The sequence below is a fragment of the Puma concolor genome, chromosome A1 (genome assembly GCF_028749965.1).
Source record: "Puma concolor isolate L17-30 chromosome A1, mPumCon1.1.hap2, whole genome shotgun sequence".
Classification (NCBI taxonomy): Eukaryota; Metazoa; Chordata; class Mammalia; order Carnivora; family Felidae; genus Puma; species Puma concolor.
In genome coordinates this window covers 217,004,286-217,020,535 of record NC_141667.1, presented here as the reverse complement: position 1 = coordinate 217,020,535, position 16,250 = coordinate 217,004,286, and the positions used below count along the sequence as shown (strand labels likewise).

The following is a 16,250-nucleotide window of genomic DNA, read 5'->3' as shown; positions in this document are numbered from 1 at the left end:
TAAGCCTAGAGATGGGGAAGGCACAGAGCACCCCTTCCCAAACTGGGAGAACAGCAGGGTAACATAAAAAGCGATTTCAAGATCAAGTAAAATTGAGCTATTCTGGGTTCACCAAAGTTAAGCAGATTTCTTCACTGCAGGACTTCTCAGATCCTTTAAGTTGGAGTGTGATTATGAATCTGCTGGAGAGGATCGCGGCAGCATTTCTCCCCATGGAAGCCCTCATTGTCTCAGAGCGTGTCAAGGACTAGTGTCTCAGAGAATATACTTTGAGAAACTTAGAGCAATGTTGGGGATAGGGGGTGCGTGGCAGTACCTGGAGACAGACTTGGTTGTCACAACTAGGGATTGGGTAACTGTCACTGGCATCTGGAAGACAAAGGCCAGGGATGCTGATAAACCCCCCCACAACATGCAGGGGAGCCCCCCACGACTTACCAGCCCCCAGTGTCAATAGCAGTGCAGTTGAACAGCCCTCGCCTTGAGTGCCCTCTTCTCCCACAGGCCATCCTCCATTGCCAGAACTTCAGAAATTGAAGGTGACGAGAGAAAAAGACAGACAGGAAAAGAGGACAGGAGTAGGAGAAAAAAAGAAGGAAGGGGGGGGGAGTGAAAAACAGACAATAAGGAAAGCCAAGACTTGGGCGGGGGGGGGGGGGGGGGTGGACAAAAGAAGACAGATTCATGACTGCCAAAACGTGGAGGCAACCAAGATGTCCAAGGTGAATGAATAAACGGTGGTCCCTCCAGACAAGGCGATATTCCTCAGCCCAGAAAGGAAATGAGCTACCAAGGCATGAAAAGGCATAGAGGAAACTTACACGCACTTTGCTAAACAAAAGAAGACACCCTGAAAAGGCTACATGTTGTGGGTTTCCAATCTATGACATCTGGAAAGGGTAAAACTGTGGAGACAGTAAAAAGATCAGTGGTTGCCTGCAGTGCGGAGGGAGGGGTGAATGCGCAGAGCAGAGAGGATTGTGGGGGGGGGGGATGGGCAGTGAAAATACTCTGGTACTATAATGATAGATACATGTCATTACCCATTTGTCCAAACGTACAGAATATACAACCCTGAGCGAGAACCACAATCTAAACCAGGAACTTCGGGCAATAACGATGTGCTAATGCGCGTTCATGAGCTGGAAGGATGCACCTCCCTGGAGGAGGATGTTGATAAGCAGGGGAGGGGGCTGGGCGTGCATGGGGTGGGGTGGGCAGGGGTATACAGGAACTCTCTGTACCTTCTGTTCACTTCTGCTGTGAACCCAAAACCGCCGGAAAAAGAAAGAAAAAGAAGCCAGAGCGGCACGCTGATGTTAACCGGCCGGCCTCCCCATGCTTTTATTGCTTCTCTGAGTTGAGGATGACGATAGCGCTGCTCTTCCGCGAGGGCCACCTGGTGGGGGGAGGCGGGGATGACGAATGGAAGGCAGGAGACGTTGTCTGGCCGGGCGTCACGTGCCCAGGGCTCCTGCGGGGGGGGGGCCTCAGACCCTGCTGGGCTTCTTGGGGTCCTTGCTCTTGGCCGGCATGAAGGCGTAGAGCTCCTCGATGAGCATCTCCATCCGGGCGGTGACCTCGGTCACCGTGTCGATGACCAGCTTCTGCTGCAGCTTCAGCGTTTTGTTCTCCCACAGGGCCTTGTTCTCCTCCTGGAAGACGCGGTGCTCCTCGCGCAGCACGTGCAGGGCCCTGTTCTCCTCCCGCAGCAGCCGGTTCTCCTCGCGGAGGACCTGCAGGTTCTGGTTCTCCTCCCGCAGGGCCTGCAGAGCCTGGTGCATCTCCCTCAGCAGCTCCAGGGACTGGCTCCCGTCAGCCAGGCCGGGGCCGGCCTTGCTCTCCTCGTCCCCGGAAGACCCCGACAGGTTGCTGACCATCTGGCGCAGGACGCGGAGGGTCTTGGAGTCGTCCTGGGGGGGCGAGGGCCCCTTGGACTCCTCGAAAGCGGAGGAGAGGCCTGTGCCCTGGTCCGGCAGCAGCCCGGGGCCGTGGAGCTCCTCGTGGGCCGAGGGGACCGCCGTGCTTTCCTCCCCGGGGCCCGCCTTCTCCTCCGCCGGGCCCCAGTAGGCCTTCCTCTGCTCCAGCCGCTGTCGCAGGGCCCTGTTCTCCTCCCTGAGGAGCTGCAGGCTGCTGTCCTCCTGCAGGCGGTGCATCTGCAAGGCCGCGTCCTTCGCCACCTCCAGGGCCGCGCTGTCCTGGTGCAGCAGCGGCGAGGCGGCCCTGCTCTCCTCCCGGCCCAGCGTGGCCTTGCGCTCCTCCCAGAAGACCTGCAGGATCCTGTTCTCCTTGCGGAGGGTCCTGTTCTCCTCGCGCAGCGCCTTGTTCTCCTCGCGCAGCGCCTTGTTCTCCTCCTGCAGCAGGTACTCCTTGGCCAGCCGCTTGTGGTGCAGCTTGTGGTGGAAAGAGGACGACGGAGAGAAGTACAGTTCTCTGTACAGGCGGCAGTTTTCGTTCACCCAGCGCCCGTCCTGGAAGACGAACATCTCGTCGCTGAGCTGCACTCGCGGAGGGTTGTAATCCAGCTCGAGGTCCGCCTGCGAGGTGGGGCGCTCCATGGGGTCCAAGGGCACAGAGGAGAAGCGATTCAGCGGGTAGGAGTGCTGGCTGGTCACTCTGCGGCTCAGCCTGGGCAGGGCGGCCTGCCTGGCGCAGCGCGGGCTGCGGTACAGGTTGTGGAGCCTCAGGAAAGGCTCGGCTGTGCCCCTCTGCGGGAGAGAGCGGGGAAGCCGAGAGTTAGTGAAGGAGCCGACGTGCCCGAGGCTGCTGGCCAGGTAAGAGGCCGGCTTACCCCCACGAGACACTCCGTCTGATAGTCCGGCCGGCCACGGCGGACACGTTTGCATTCGGCTTCGCGGAGGCCTCGCAAGGAAATACAGCCGACCCCCTACTTGAAGCCGTTCTGGTCTGGAAAGTGACCGCGAACGCCGAATTCGCGAGTGCCAGACCATCGCCCCGGGTAGAAATGCAGGGTTCGGTTCCTGCCCGCCTCTAGTCACAGTTTCGTCAACCAACCGAGACATAACCTTGTATTTATGTGGATTACTGTTGAAAGACATCTTATTTAGTATGCACTATTGACTCGTTAACATTGAACTTTCAGCCAACAGTGCTGTCACTCATGCCCGAGCAAAGCTTATCTAACCCATGTTCTCTCCGTCAGGCACATCACACCTTCTTTCATTAAAGGGCACTAGACAGCCGTTGGGCAATGTGCTACGGGGCCATTTGAACTGTGCAATCATCCTCCACCCCCCAAAAGAGCACGAAAATGTCAAGAATGTGGCCCTAAATAAACTGTGAAAAGGACACTATTTTACAGTGTGAGAGCTGAAACAAGAAGGCTCCTTGGGGGGCGCCTGGGGGGCTCAGTCGGTTGAGCCTCCGACTTCAGCTCAGGTCATGATCTCACGGTCTGTGAGTTCGAGCCCCCCATTGGGCTCTGTGCCCACAGCTCAGAGCCTGGAGCCTGTTTGGGATTCTGTGTCTCCCTCTCTCCCTGACCCTACCCCATTCATGCTCTGTCTCTGTCTCAAAAAAATAAATAAACGTTAAAAAAAAACTTAAAAAAAAAAAAAAAAGGTTCCTTAGCTAGAATGTGTGTATCAGGTGACTTTAATTTTTTGTCATTCTGTACATGTCTGTAAATGACCACCAGAGCGCCACAGGTATTGATTTGCTGGTTACAAACTTTAGCGAGTGGGCACATACACAAATAGAGAATCCATGAATAATGACCGTCACACGTATGTTGTGAGGGGGAAGGGCATTCACTTGAAGTCCACCCGATATTTGGATCCCCAGCCCCACGATTTGATCAGTGACAAGAATATGGCAAGTTCAGTTTCAGTTTCCACATTTTCAAGTTGGGGTAACTACATCTACTGCCTTTCCTCAGAGAGGTATTTTTAGGATTAAAAGAGAGAACGTATGAAACCATTAACCGTGGGCTCTGGCACACTTCTGTCCCCTTAGTGGAGGAACACACGCTCTTCTCAGTCACCCCCAGCTGCAGATATGTCCCCACAATTGGCGTGGGCAAAGGGGCACCATGAATCACCCCGACAGACACCCAAATCGTTACGTCCAAAACAGTGGTGCTGTCCAGCAGCCGAGCCTTCTCCCTTGTCCCACCGAGGCTCGCCCTCCACTCTTAGCCACCCTGAGTCTATCCTTCCAGCCTTTTAACATCCGCTGACACAGTGTTAGGCTCAAAGCAGAGCCCAGATGGTAATTCTGGAAGAGAGGGGCACCATCACAGACCCATCACTGAGCAGTGAGAGTTCAATATGTGGTAACGAAGACAGCAAGGGACACCAAGGAATTCCCAAGGAGCGATTCGTGCTGGTGGCCCATACACCTCAAGACCATCATATCACAAGGGATCAGAGCCACAGAGCTTAAGTCCAATAATTGCACTTCCCAGTATAGAATAATCGTCTGAGTGTATCTTAAATGCAGATTTCTGAGCTCCCTACTTGTAAGACTGATGCACTCAGTATGGTATATGGTCCAGGAAGCTCCATGTCTAACCAGCTCCCTCGAGGGATGCCAGCTGTGGGCACTCGGGACAGCTCGGAGCCAGGTAGGACGTGTCATTTGCCCAGGTGGAGGTTACACCAGGGTTAAAGGCCAACGTGCTAAGATTGGGGATCACAAGGATTCTCATCCTGGTTCTGTCACTGATGGGCGGTGTGAAATTGGAGATCACTTGCACCCTCTCTGAGATCCAGATTTTTTACTAGTAAAAAGGACTCAGACTCCCTGACCCCCTAGGCACCTTCCAACATATAAAGTCAGTTAAATGTGCCTGTAAAGTGGAAATAAAAGCACATGCCCTGTTTGGGTCACCACCCCGTTGTGAGGACTGAATGAGATAACAATTGCAGACGTGTTTTTGAAACTGCTGAGCACCACAGAAATGTAAGGTGTTATCGAGAAGAGTAGGTTTTGCTAATGGTAGAATTCTGAGGTGTATTCAAAAAGTGGTGAACAGGTGGAATGTGTCCTGGAGAAGAGGTAACAATTGCAGCAATGAATTAAAAAAAAAAAAAAAATCACGATAGCTACTTCTAAAGACACCCAAAGCACTTCACCTTAAGTACATTGCAATGCTCTCCAAATATCAAGTCCTCATTTCTCAGGCTATTTTCACAATTTTACAGATAGAGAAGATAGAAAACAAGTCAGGTTATCTGCATTATGTCTTCGGGCGTAGAGAGAAATATAATTTGCACGGTGTATAATGTTGGCTGGAATTCTTTAAGACCCAAAGAGCTAGATAAATAGAAGGCACAGTTCTATGCCATTAACTTTGCAATAAGCACATGTCATTAACTTTGTAAGGATGTGCTTAATCTTCTAGATAGTGAGGGTGTAGGGACATTCTGCAATCAGAACCTTATTTACTTTAAATAAATCCAGCCTCCGTGGTTTTCGTATTTCCCAATTGGGAAAGCACAGTCGCTCTTGTGGCCAAAGCTGAGACCAGAATGAACTTCACTGTGGGCAGTACGGCCCGTTTCCTTGTCAGTTTAAGGTCCCTTGACCCTAGATTTCTGGGACGATTGGCCACAGTCACTAAGGAATGGGTCTTGAGAGGTCCTCTCCAGCCAACGGGGGCCTCCATCACAGCAGGATCCTGTTCTAGAACACATTATTACGGGAATTGTGGTTGTAGTCAACAGTGTATATCCCAGTCTTGAGAAGAAAACAAACACTGAGCTCCAGTTTTGTGTTAGGCCCTGAGCTGAGCATTCTACCCACTGAATTAACTTCACCCTCGCAACACTGACTTAATAAAGTGTTGTCGTAATTGCCATTTTACAGATGGAGGAGTAAACTCAAGACTCTAAGTTAAATGAACGGTGCCGGTTTACCCACGAGGTCACAAATCCAGTCCTGGCTGCCCGAACGTGTATGTGTGAAACACACGCATAGGAAATTGCCAAGGATTTATCAAAGCACTTGCAGTAGTTACGGGGGTGAAGATCGTTTTTTTGTTAACTTCTTTTTTTAATTTTTTTTACCGTTTTTTATTTATTTTTTGAGAGAGAGAGACAGAGCGTGAACGGGGGAGGGGCAGAGAGAGAGGGAGGGAGTCACAGAATCCAAAGCAGGCTCCAGGCTCTGAGCTGTCAGCACAGAGCCCGACGCGGGGCTCAAACCCACAGACCGTGAGATCATGACCTGAGCCGAAGTCGGTCGCTCAACCGACGGAGCCAGCCAGGCGCCCCTGTTAACTTCTTATTATGGAAAATTTCAAACATATACAAAAAGAGAAGAGCCCGATAAATGTCCACATACCCCTCCCCCAGCCTCACAAGGCCAGGCCACACTTGTTTCATCTGTACGTCCACCCAAGTCCACAACCACCCCCACCCCGCCACTGAGTTATTTTAAAGCAAAGTGTAGACATCCTGTTATTTTACCTATAAATACGTGAATGTGCGTCTTTTAAACAAAGCATCAATACCATTATTATCCCTTTAAAATTTAACACTGGGGGCGCCTGGGTGGCCCAGTTGGTTAAGCGTCTGACTCCTGATTTCAGCTTCATGATCTCTCGGTTCATGAGGTCGAGCCCCACATTGGGCTCTGCACCGACAGTGAGGAGGCTTCTTGGGATTCTCTCTCTCTCTCTTTCTCTCTCTGTCCCTCCTCTGCTTGTGCTGTCTCTTGCTCTCTCTCAAAAATAAATAGATGTTTCAAATACAATACAATACATTTAACACTAATCACTTAATATCAGCAAATACTGAGTCAGGGTTCAGATTCCCCCAGTTGTCTTTATTTTCTGATCGGTTTCAGAGATATGCGTCTTCATCCAACCGAATGTCTGAAAAGGAATCACTAGCCCTTTATCCTGTTTATCACTGTTCAGAGTATCCATGATGGCTGTTAAATCATCATATTCAGCTGCCTTTATTCTGCCTGGGCTCCCCCAGGAACTTCTGACTGCTCCCTCAGCAGAAATGCACTAAATAAAACCTCAATGTGTAGGTGGTGGATCCCTAGCTGTGAACAGTCTGGATATTTGGGCCCTTATCCCTGTGCATGCCATCAGGTGCCTCTTACCCTCTGACCTTGGTTTTCACATCTATACAACGGGGATCAGTGACATCACCTCTTGGTCTAACTTTCCCTGGCCCAGTGATGGATCCGTGTTTGTAAATGGCCACCGCCATAGCCCCAGCTGTCCTTTTTACCAACCAACCTTAACATCTTGTCCCCTCCTTTAAATGGCCAGCGCTTCCCACGCAGACCCTGTGCCTTCTCTGTTACACGCCCGCAGCACCCGATCCAGAAAATGTTGATAGACTAATAGGTCCCCATGACTTCCTTCCCCAGGAAACCAAATCCTCCTCTCATGACTGAGTCCTGCATCTTCCCTCCTATTCCCAGACAGAATCAAGGAGGAGGTGAAGGCCAGTGTTGCCTCATGGCCTAGTGTCTTAGATACAACACAAAAACGTTTAACAACGTTTAATAGTCATGTATTTACTTTAATGGCTATTGGAAGAACATACCTATTTTATCAAACTCACAATCCTATGGATAGTACTAAGATGAGGCTAAATTAAGTCAGGACCTTCCCCTGCAAGTGAGAAGATTTGAGGAAAAATACCAAATATGCAGGCATTTCAGAGACGCCAAGAACCCTGATTAAACTTTGAGAAAACGTTAAGACCAAACAAATTCTTTCTTCCCCAATTCCAGTCAGACCTAGCTGGATTTAGTCCGTAAAGAAAGGCTCCCTCTTGGCCTTATGAAAACAAGGTCACCTCGCCCTAAATATATTTCTACTCTGAATGTTCTTGTAACAATTCTTCATCCACATTTATGTTGATTAATCAGCTAACATTAATCGGGCATCTAGTCTCACACCCCACCCGCCTCCAAGGAACTTCCAGTCAGTTTGAAAATTTAGTGAATAGTACCAACTATCGCTGGGTGCAAATGAGGGCAGTCAAAGAGGAGCATACGTTAATGCGGGCTGTAAGATGTGGGGATCAAGGGACCGGGTGTCACAAAACCCAAAAAGAGTCCCGGCTCGACGCCGTCTGGGTGCGTGACCTGTACAAAATCGTTTCATTTCTGTGCCGACATTTCCATATCCAGAAAATGTGGATGCTAACACGATTCAGAGCCACGCTGGGTTTCTACAATGACCAGCTTTAGAGGGTGCCATTCACAACTGTTGTTGCCATGCACAACCTGTACCCCCATCCACAGCAACCTCACTGACATCTGACCTGTTTCAGGGAGTTTGTTGTAGAGTTCAGCAATGAAGGGGCAACGTGTGACATTTTCTTTGTTCATAGAGAGCGACCGAGATGATGACTGCAAATTCAAAAAGACAAGTTGCTTAGATTTCCTTAGCGGAGGATTTCTAGAACAAGGAAAAGGAAATAGCACTTACTGAATGAGTATTATGTGAGGATATGCTAGTTGATTTCCATATTCATGTGTAATATCTTACAGAGAAGAACTATCATGTTTTATATAAAATCACAGAGCCAGCAAGGGGCAAGAGGCAGGGTTTAAAACAGGATATCTGACTCCAAACCACATACTTACTCTTGCTGTTCACAGGGCCCAGATGTTTTACTTTGCATGTGTTGGTATCATTACTTTGCAGAGCTTCTCTTCTGCCCTGTCCCATTTCCCGCCCCAGAGAGATAAATTACAGTTCCCTGAGGGCAGTGGCCTATCCCCCCCCCCACCTTTTTTTTTTGACATGCCTAGACATGGAAACTAGAACAGCACGCTTCCCTTACAGCAGAGGTATAATGAGTCCTTGCGGGTGAACTAATCAACCGAAATGCACTGAAAAGTAAGAAGGCGATCAGATTGAACCCCATGAACCTGTCGTCACTTTCGGCCTGCCACAGTGGTGATTTCATTTGTCTTTGTATGGTCAGCGTCTTTGGTGAAGCCCTATCTTCATTTCGATTCATACTTGTAAACTGCACAGCTGTGACCGTGCGATGGCCAATCTATAGCAGTGGGGTTTTCCCCTGTGAATTCCGCAAAACCCCAGGTCAATCCGCGTAGCCCTTAAAGGGGGCTGGCCCCTGCACGCGAGCATGCTGGTTTTCCTGTCACTATCTTGAACATATAATCCAATGAGGGTAGCGGCCCCGAATTCCCAGTGGCTTTGGGCTCAAAAGTCCCATCTTTGAGTGCTCTTGAGAGAGTCACTTAGCTTCTCTGAATGTCACCTCTAAAATGAACCTAAACGTAACTGCTCTGCCTGCTTCCTGGTGTGAAAGGCCAAGAAGTGGGAGACAAGCAGTCATAAGGACCAAACAGGTGGCCCGTTCTGCCGGTGAGGCTTGAAAGTTCCTGGCCTAGAGCACTATAGCAAATGCCGAATGTACTTCTTTACCAAAGTTTGGGCTTTCCGAGGAGCGAGCGTCTGAGCTAAGCAAACACAGGAGGAACAAAACCCCAGGATGACTCAGCCCATGTTTGAAGCCAGCCCCTTCTCAGTAAGTCTCCACAGCCAGGGGTATCACTAGTTGGGTATCATGGACGAAACTGATCTGCGCTTGATGTCCTTGAGGTCCGCCGAGAGGTCTGGGCCTTTCAGAACTCTGAAAGGTTCTTCTAAGTCTGGGAGGTAGAGCCTATGGCAGCATGATTCTAGTCCCCAGAGCAGCCATGACCAACATTTCCCATGAAGGAGAGACTGTCTCTTCCCTAATCTATGGGAAATGTCCTCTGGTATGGATACAGACCCAGAAGGGGAAAGAGGAGAAGTGTGGCTTCTCCTTGAAATGATGGATGCGGGAAGGGGAATACAGTTGGCCGTGGGGCTCATCAGACCTTTCCATCACCTTGTGAGGAAGACAACCGAGAGACTCTGCCCTCAGGAGCACCATGCTCCCAGTTGAGACCTAAGATGCCTTAGTGCCAGGGGTCCAGAAAGGGTCCTGGGCACAGACATCTCTCTCACAGAGCCTGAATCCCACCTGCGAATGGAAATCCCTCCGTAGCATCAGACCTGGCCCTCTCCCCCGCATCTCCTTTTTATTTAATTTTTTTCAGTGTTTATTTTTCAGAGAGAGAGAGAGAGAGAGTGGGGGAGGGGCAGAGCACGAGGGAGACACGGAATCCGAAGCAGGCTCCAGGCTCTGAGCTGTCAGCACAGAACCCAATGCAAGGCTCGAACCCACAAACCATGAGATCATGACCTGAGCCGAAGCTGGACACTTAAACTGCTGAGCTGCCCAGGCAACCCCAGCATCTCCTTTTTTTCAATGCAAGTGGTCTTGCAAGGAAAATGCTTGAAATCACCAACCACTGAGTGCCTTTGTCAGATCACTGGCCTCCAGCAAACGGAGAACATGGAGGAAGAATGGCCAATAGGAAGGTGGGGGGCGGGGGGGGGGGGAGGGCAGGGAACAAAGGGGGAGATCCGTGGAGTTTCTAAGGACCAGGACTCTCTGAGTGGGACTTTCCAGGGTGCAGTGTCTGAGGTTGGTGGCCTTCCATCTAAAGCGTTTGGGGAGGACTGGACAGTAACTCGGCAGGTGTAGCTGATGTACTCTAGAGTGCTCTCTGCTCCTGGAAATCTACGGCTACCACAGACCAGAAGAGGCGTTCAAATGCCCCAGCAGACTCAAAACCTATTGACCAGGTTTTTTTAAACACCGACTTTCCCAGCATTATTGAGGGTTACAGCAAAGAACATTGGCCATCTGAGGTATTTTTCAGGTACGTGAAGCTGAGACCCCTAGGATGCCGAAAGGAAGAGCTGGGTATGCTGCTAATTTTCAGATGAAGGGACAAGGGCCGAGTGTCATCATACTGTGAAATTAACTCAGCTGCCTAGTAGCCCGATACGGCCGGCGTTGGTTTTAATAAGTGCTAACAGGTAAGAGGATGATTCCCAGGCCCATGTGGTCGATTTTGAGAGAATTATACAGTTGACAGCAATAAGGAAAAGATGCCATCATAGGTGATCAAATAAATGTCAGCAAATTGTTTAACATGCAATCTCCTGAGATGGTCCTCCTAAAAGTTACTCAAATGGGGAGAGACGTGGGTATTGTGGGCAGATTCCATAGCTCCCTGTTCTTGAAGAACAAGCCCTAACAAAGGAGAATGGAAACAGGAGGCTTGCGCGGGGCACTGGAGGGTGCTGTTGGAGCTCAATCTGGTCTGGTGTAGACCCTCCGTTAATGATCCAGCCATAAACAATGCCTTCACGAGACGCACTGCTAGCACTCATTGGGGAAATAAGGAAGCCCGCGAGAACGGAATCGTTATGTGCAAAGGGAACCAGGTCAGCTGGCTCGGGCAGGAAATAGCATTGATGGCTGGCAAGTTTAATGCGCTGTTGGGAAATAGATCAGAAAACACAAATATTCAATGTGAGAAGAAAAACTGGAAATCATTAAGACCTGAAAAGACCTGAGGGTGAGAACAAATAGTGAACCACCGGCACTTGCCGGGTAATTGAGAAGCCCAAATGCCCAACGCGATTGGGAGGCCCGAGGCACTTTCTGGAGACACAGAGCTGCTGTCGCAATTCCCTTCTAAACAAGACGGACCCGGATCCCAGAATAAAGCAGCAGTGTGGCTGACACCCTCAGGGAGCTAAGGACAAGCAGTTGGGATGCAGAGAGAGGAGGTGCTATTTCCTTACTTTTTTTTTTTTTTCCCAACGTTTATTTATTTTTGGGACAGAGAGAGACAGAGCATGAACGGGAGAGGGGCAGAGAGAGAGGGAGACACAGAATCGGAAACAGGCTCCAGGCTCCGAGCCATCAGCCCAGAGCCCGACGCGGGGCTCGAACTCACGGACCGCGAGATCGTGACCTGGCTGAAGTCGGACGCTTAACCGACTGCGCCACCCAGGCGCCCCGAGGAGGTGCTATTTCCTAAGAGCAAGAGAAGAAACAGGGAGCCGAGAAGCGGCCAGGCCCAGCCTGGTGGCACATGCCTGGTGTGTGACCGAGTGAGAGTGGGCACTGGCCTGGGCTCAAAGCCCCTAACTCTAGCTCTGCCATTACTAAAGGGGCGGCTGCGGTTCCCGGCTCCCACGCCTGTACAATCTATACCTCACACTCGCACGGCCTAGTGCCTGCCACATGATCGAATCAGCGCTCGGTCGATATGGCCCCAGAACAAGCTTGAGCCTCCTTAAGCCACTCTGCTCCTTCTCTGCTCCTTCACGCTGGCCTGTTTCTGGGAGCTAAGCAGGAAGAGTTACGTCAGGTGTAGATTCAAGACTTTTTGCAACCTCTCCGTCACATGATCCCGATTTCAGATCCTATTCCTGCCCCCACCCCCAGGTTGGCACCCTCTTCCCGTCCCTTAGTGATGCAGAGAGTGATTTACGTGGGCTGTGAACAAACCAAAGGAGCAAACCCACCCTCGGGGGGAGTAGTGGTCAGCAGAACTACGTGGCATTTCAGTGGATAGAATCAGACCTAAAACAAGTTCCTAAGAGCCGTAGGAACCCTACGGGGAAACCATGCCGTCTGATGACCAGGACGAAGTTTTGTATTCTAAGCTTCATGAGCTGAAACTGATGAAGTGTCTGCCCATTACAAAGTTATAAGGACAGACTCCTGGGTGGCTCAGTCGGTTAAGCGACTCAGGTCATGATCTCACAGTTCATGAGTTTGAGCCCCGCGTCAGGCTCTATGCTGACAGCTCAGAGCCTGGACTCTGCTTTGGATTCTGTGTCTCCCTCTCTCTCTGCCTCTCCCCCGCTCATTCTCTCTCTCTCTCTCTCTCAAAAATAAACATTTTAAAAATTAAAAAAAACATAAAGTTACAAGGATAACTTGAAAACAAATAGCTGGGATGTTTTTGTGTCCTGTTTCTCCCTCCTGCTGAACATACTTGCCTAGATTGTTACCTGTTGAAAGAATGCTGAAGGTTTTCTTTCTAATCCTATTCTTCTGAAAATCCTTGAGATGGCTTTATTTTTTTTTTATTTTTTTTAACGTTTTTATTTACTTTTGAGACAGAGAGAGACAGAGCGTGAGCAGGGGAGGGGCAGAGAGAGAGGGAGACACAGAATCCGAAGCAGGCTCCAGGCTCTGAGCTGTCAGCACAGAGCCCGACGCGGGGCTCGAACTCACAGACTGTGAGATCACGGCCTGAGCTGAAGTCGGACGCTTAACCAACTGAGCCACCCAGGCGCCCCGAGACGGCTTTAGAAAATGTAAGTATAATTTTACTCTATATAATTATATAGTTTATATTATATATGTAATTCTACATTAAATATGCTATTATATGTATATATACATATTAGCCATGTATTTATATCTATACATATCTATATAGATATCTATATATAGTATATATATCTAGATAGATATATCTATAGCTATCTATAGATATCTATATCTATCTATCCATATCTATCTATTTAGATAGATATATCTATCTATATATCTGGATAGATATAGATAGATAGATAAATAGATAGATAGATAGATAGATAGATAGATAGATAGATAGATAGATATGATGCCCACTGATCATCGATCCTGTCCCTACACATCCCCGTATGTAGCTTTCCGGTAGTTACCTCTGCGCTGGATTCCTCCACCCTACATTTCAGCCCCTCTGGTTGCACCGCCATCATCTTCCAACAGGCCCTCAGGTGACTCTGAAGAAGTAAGGCTGCCCCCTTTGTGACATAGCAGCAGTGGAAACAATCCAGTCAGGAGAACCCCACCAAGGAAATGGCTGCTTAGCAGGAGGAGACCTCAGACTCTCCAGCCTGCCAACGTTTCACCCATTCATTGGCCTCCGTCCTGAGTCCCCCTTCCACCCTACCTTTGGTATGTGGCAGGCCCTGATTCTCTTAGCATCTCCAAAGCACCATGTACCTTTTGGCCCGCGTCCTAGCTTTTCTGCTTAACGGATTCGGTCGTGTGAATTTGCTTCCAGGTCCCAGTGCTCGCTCGCCCCCACCCCACCCGACCCCAGAATTCCAGGGTGGTTGTACAACAGCAAGCCCCAAAAGATCTAAGTCTGAGAAGAAGGGCTTATTCCAGAGTGTCATGGAAACTTTAAGTGTTACGATGACTGGAAGGTCTTACCAGGTCGCCAAACCCGCCTTCCTCATTTGAGGGATGATAAGCCCAAGACCCAGAGTGGCTAAGCAACCGCCCCCGCCCTCCCCGCCGCCACTGCCCGGCACACGGCTGGTTGGCAGCTTGAATCTGAGGCCTTGACTATGCTGCTTATCCTACATATCTTGCCAAAGTTTGGAAAGGGGTGAGTTGTTCTGGCTACAACTAAGTTACACCCTTCTGTGAATATCCCTACCTGAGGGAGAACCACGTTGATGGGAATTTCTAGGCTTTCAGACCTGGTATCTCTTTTTCTTGTAAAATTTGGCCTTGAGTGCTGTGGAAAAGAGAAAATAAGATTTCTGCTTCCTAGCCCGTCCTCTGAGCCTCAGTTGCTCACCTGAAAAACAAGAGACTTTCTACTCACTTAGCCCCTCTCGTCACTTATGTACATTATGAAAATCTGAGTCTGAAAGCATATGAAGATCGTATCTGATAAGATGTGATTTTAAGAAATTAAGGGGCGCCTGGGTGGCGCAGTCGGTTAAGCGTCCGACTTCAGCCAGGTCACGATCTCGCGGTCCGTGAGTTCGAGCCCCGCGTCGGGCTCTGGGCTGATGGCTCAGAGCCTGGAGCCTGTTTCCGATTCTGTGTCTCCCTCTCTCTCTGCCCCTTCCCTGTTCATGCTCTGTCTCTCTCTGTCCCAAAAATAAAGAAATGCTTTAAAAAAAAAAAGAAAGAAAAGAAATTAAGACACATTGGGGTCAAGGGCCGCCAAAAAGTCTTAGGAGCAGAGATGCCCAAACCTATTACCTTTGCTAAGATTATTACTTCCACCTCAAGTAAAAAGCCATAGCAGTGTTAGGTGCCGGGTATAGGTCCTGTGCAGGAGTTGGTCACCAAAACACTCAGAACATTCCAGAGGTGACATCACAAAACAATATGGTGTTTTGCAGGGCTCATGGTCTCTCTGAGTATCACAGGTGGGAATGAGGCATCTAACAGTCAGAAGGAGCTCACCCTGGTCGTGTCCAGCTTACTGATCAAGGTGAATGTGACACACAATAATCCAAACGCCAGCCCCCTGTTTGGTCATCCTATTCACCTCCCCACTGCCCAGATGGGCCGAGAGCCCTATCCTCTCTCTAAAGGTAGCATCTTCTACTTGGAGTTGTATCACTCAAGAAGGAAGACAGCAAAACTGAACTCATTCCAGACCAAAGGAAGATATGTAGCCTGAGATATTTTCTGCCACCAACCAATTCTTTGAGGCCAACTGGCTGTCCTATATTCAATTCAATTCTGACACGTTCTACCTGGAGTTGGTGTCGGGTCACCTAAGTTGAAGGGCTCAGTCCCACAAGACAGCCCCCACTTCAGACACCAGTTGTAACTCCCAGGCCTCCAGTGTTTCTGACTGACCAGCTATGAATTAGGAGTTCCCACAAACCACCCCCCTCAGCTTCAGTAATCTGCCAGGATAGCTAACAGAACTCAGGAAAACACTTTATTTACCATTAGTTTTATTATAAAAGATACAGCTCAGGAATAGGCAAATGGCAGATGCTTAGGGCAAGGTATGGGGGGAGAAGGACACGGAGCTTCCACACCCTTGCAGAGGACATCACCCTCCCAGCTCCTCCGTGTGTTCACCAACCCAGAAGCTCTCCTAACCCTATCGTTTAAGGGTTTGTATAGAGGATTCATTACCTGGCAGTGGTTAAGTCGTTGGCCTTTGGTGATTGAAAAATTCCATCCCAACCCCTCCCTTTCCCGGGGGTAGAGGGGTGCTGAAAGTTACAACCCTCCAATCACATGATTGCACATGGTTGATTCCTCTGGCAATCAGTGTCCATCCTGAAGCCATCTAAGGGCCACCAAGAGTCCCTTCATTACCATAAACTCAGATGTGTCTCAGACGGGCACCTTATGAATAATAAAAGGCACTTCTACCACTCGGGAAATTCCCAGGGTTTTAGGACCTCTGTGCCAGGAACTGGGAACAAAACCCAAGACCACAGTGTTGATGTCCAGGCTTCATGAAAGGGGTAGCCCAGCCCCCTGGCCACATTCTGTCCAGTCATTTGCCTCTACAGACTATTAGTGGGAGCCTTCTTGTGTCTCTTAAGCCTCTTATTAGGCAGAGAGCTCCAATGGCACTACTATGCCATGTTTGGGGGAAAGAACAGCGGACCAGGGTCA

The 16,250-nt window shown here is 49.6% G+C and overlaps 1 protein-coding gene across 4 annotated transcripts; it reads right to left on the bottom strand.

Moving 5' to 3' along the window:
* Positions 1–1,307: 1,307 nt before the first annotated feature.
* Positions 1,308–15,064, bottom strand: CBY2 (chibby family member 2). 4 transcript variants are annotated; one of them, XM_025924822.2, is made up of 3 exons: positions 14,906–15,064; positions 14,305–14,386; positions 1,308–2,708 (listed from the first exon to the last, which is right to left on the bottom strand). In XM_025924822.2, the coding sequence occupies exons 1-3, from the start codon at positions 14,977–14,979 to the stop codon at positions 1,491–1,493; spliced, it is 1,374 nt and encodes a 457-aa protein (XP_025780607.2). In that variant the 5' UTR covers positions 14,980–15,064; the 3' UTR covers positions 1,308–1,490. The 4 variants fall into 4 exon arrangements, with proteins under 4 accessions (XP_025780607.2, XP_086567944.1, XP_086567942.1 ...); XM_086711818.1 differs by lacking the exon at positions 14,906–15,064 and adding an exon at positions 14,862–14,904 and having other exon boundaries at positions 14,305–14,385; XM_086711816.1 differs by lacking the exons at positions 14,305–14,386; positions 14,906–15,064 and adding exons at positions 8,256–8,343; positions 13,559–13,624.
* Positions 15,065–16,250: the final 1,186 nt, after the last annotated feature.

What these genes read in the sequence shown, in the direction of transcription:
- CBY2 (XM_025924822.2), bottom strand. Translation starts at nt 14,979, where the DNA reads ATGTCACCTCTGGAATGTTCTGAGTGTTTTGGTGACCAACTCCTGCAC. An exon ending in TATACCCGGCACCTAACACT is followed by an intron (nt 14,387 to 14,905) that starts GCTATGGCTTTT and finishes CTCTTTTCCACA; the next exon opens with GCACTCAAGGCCAAATTTTA. An exon ending in TCAACGTGGTTCTCCCTCAG is followed by an intron (nt 2,709 to 14,304) that starts GTAGGGATATTC and finishes TCTCTCCCGCAG; the next exon opens with AGGGGCACAGCCGAGCCTTT.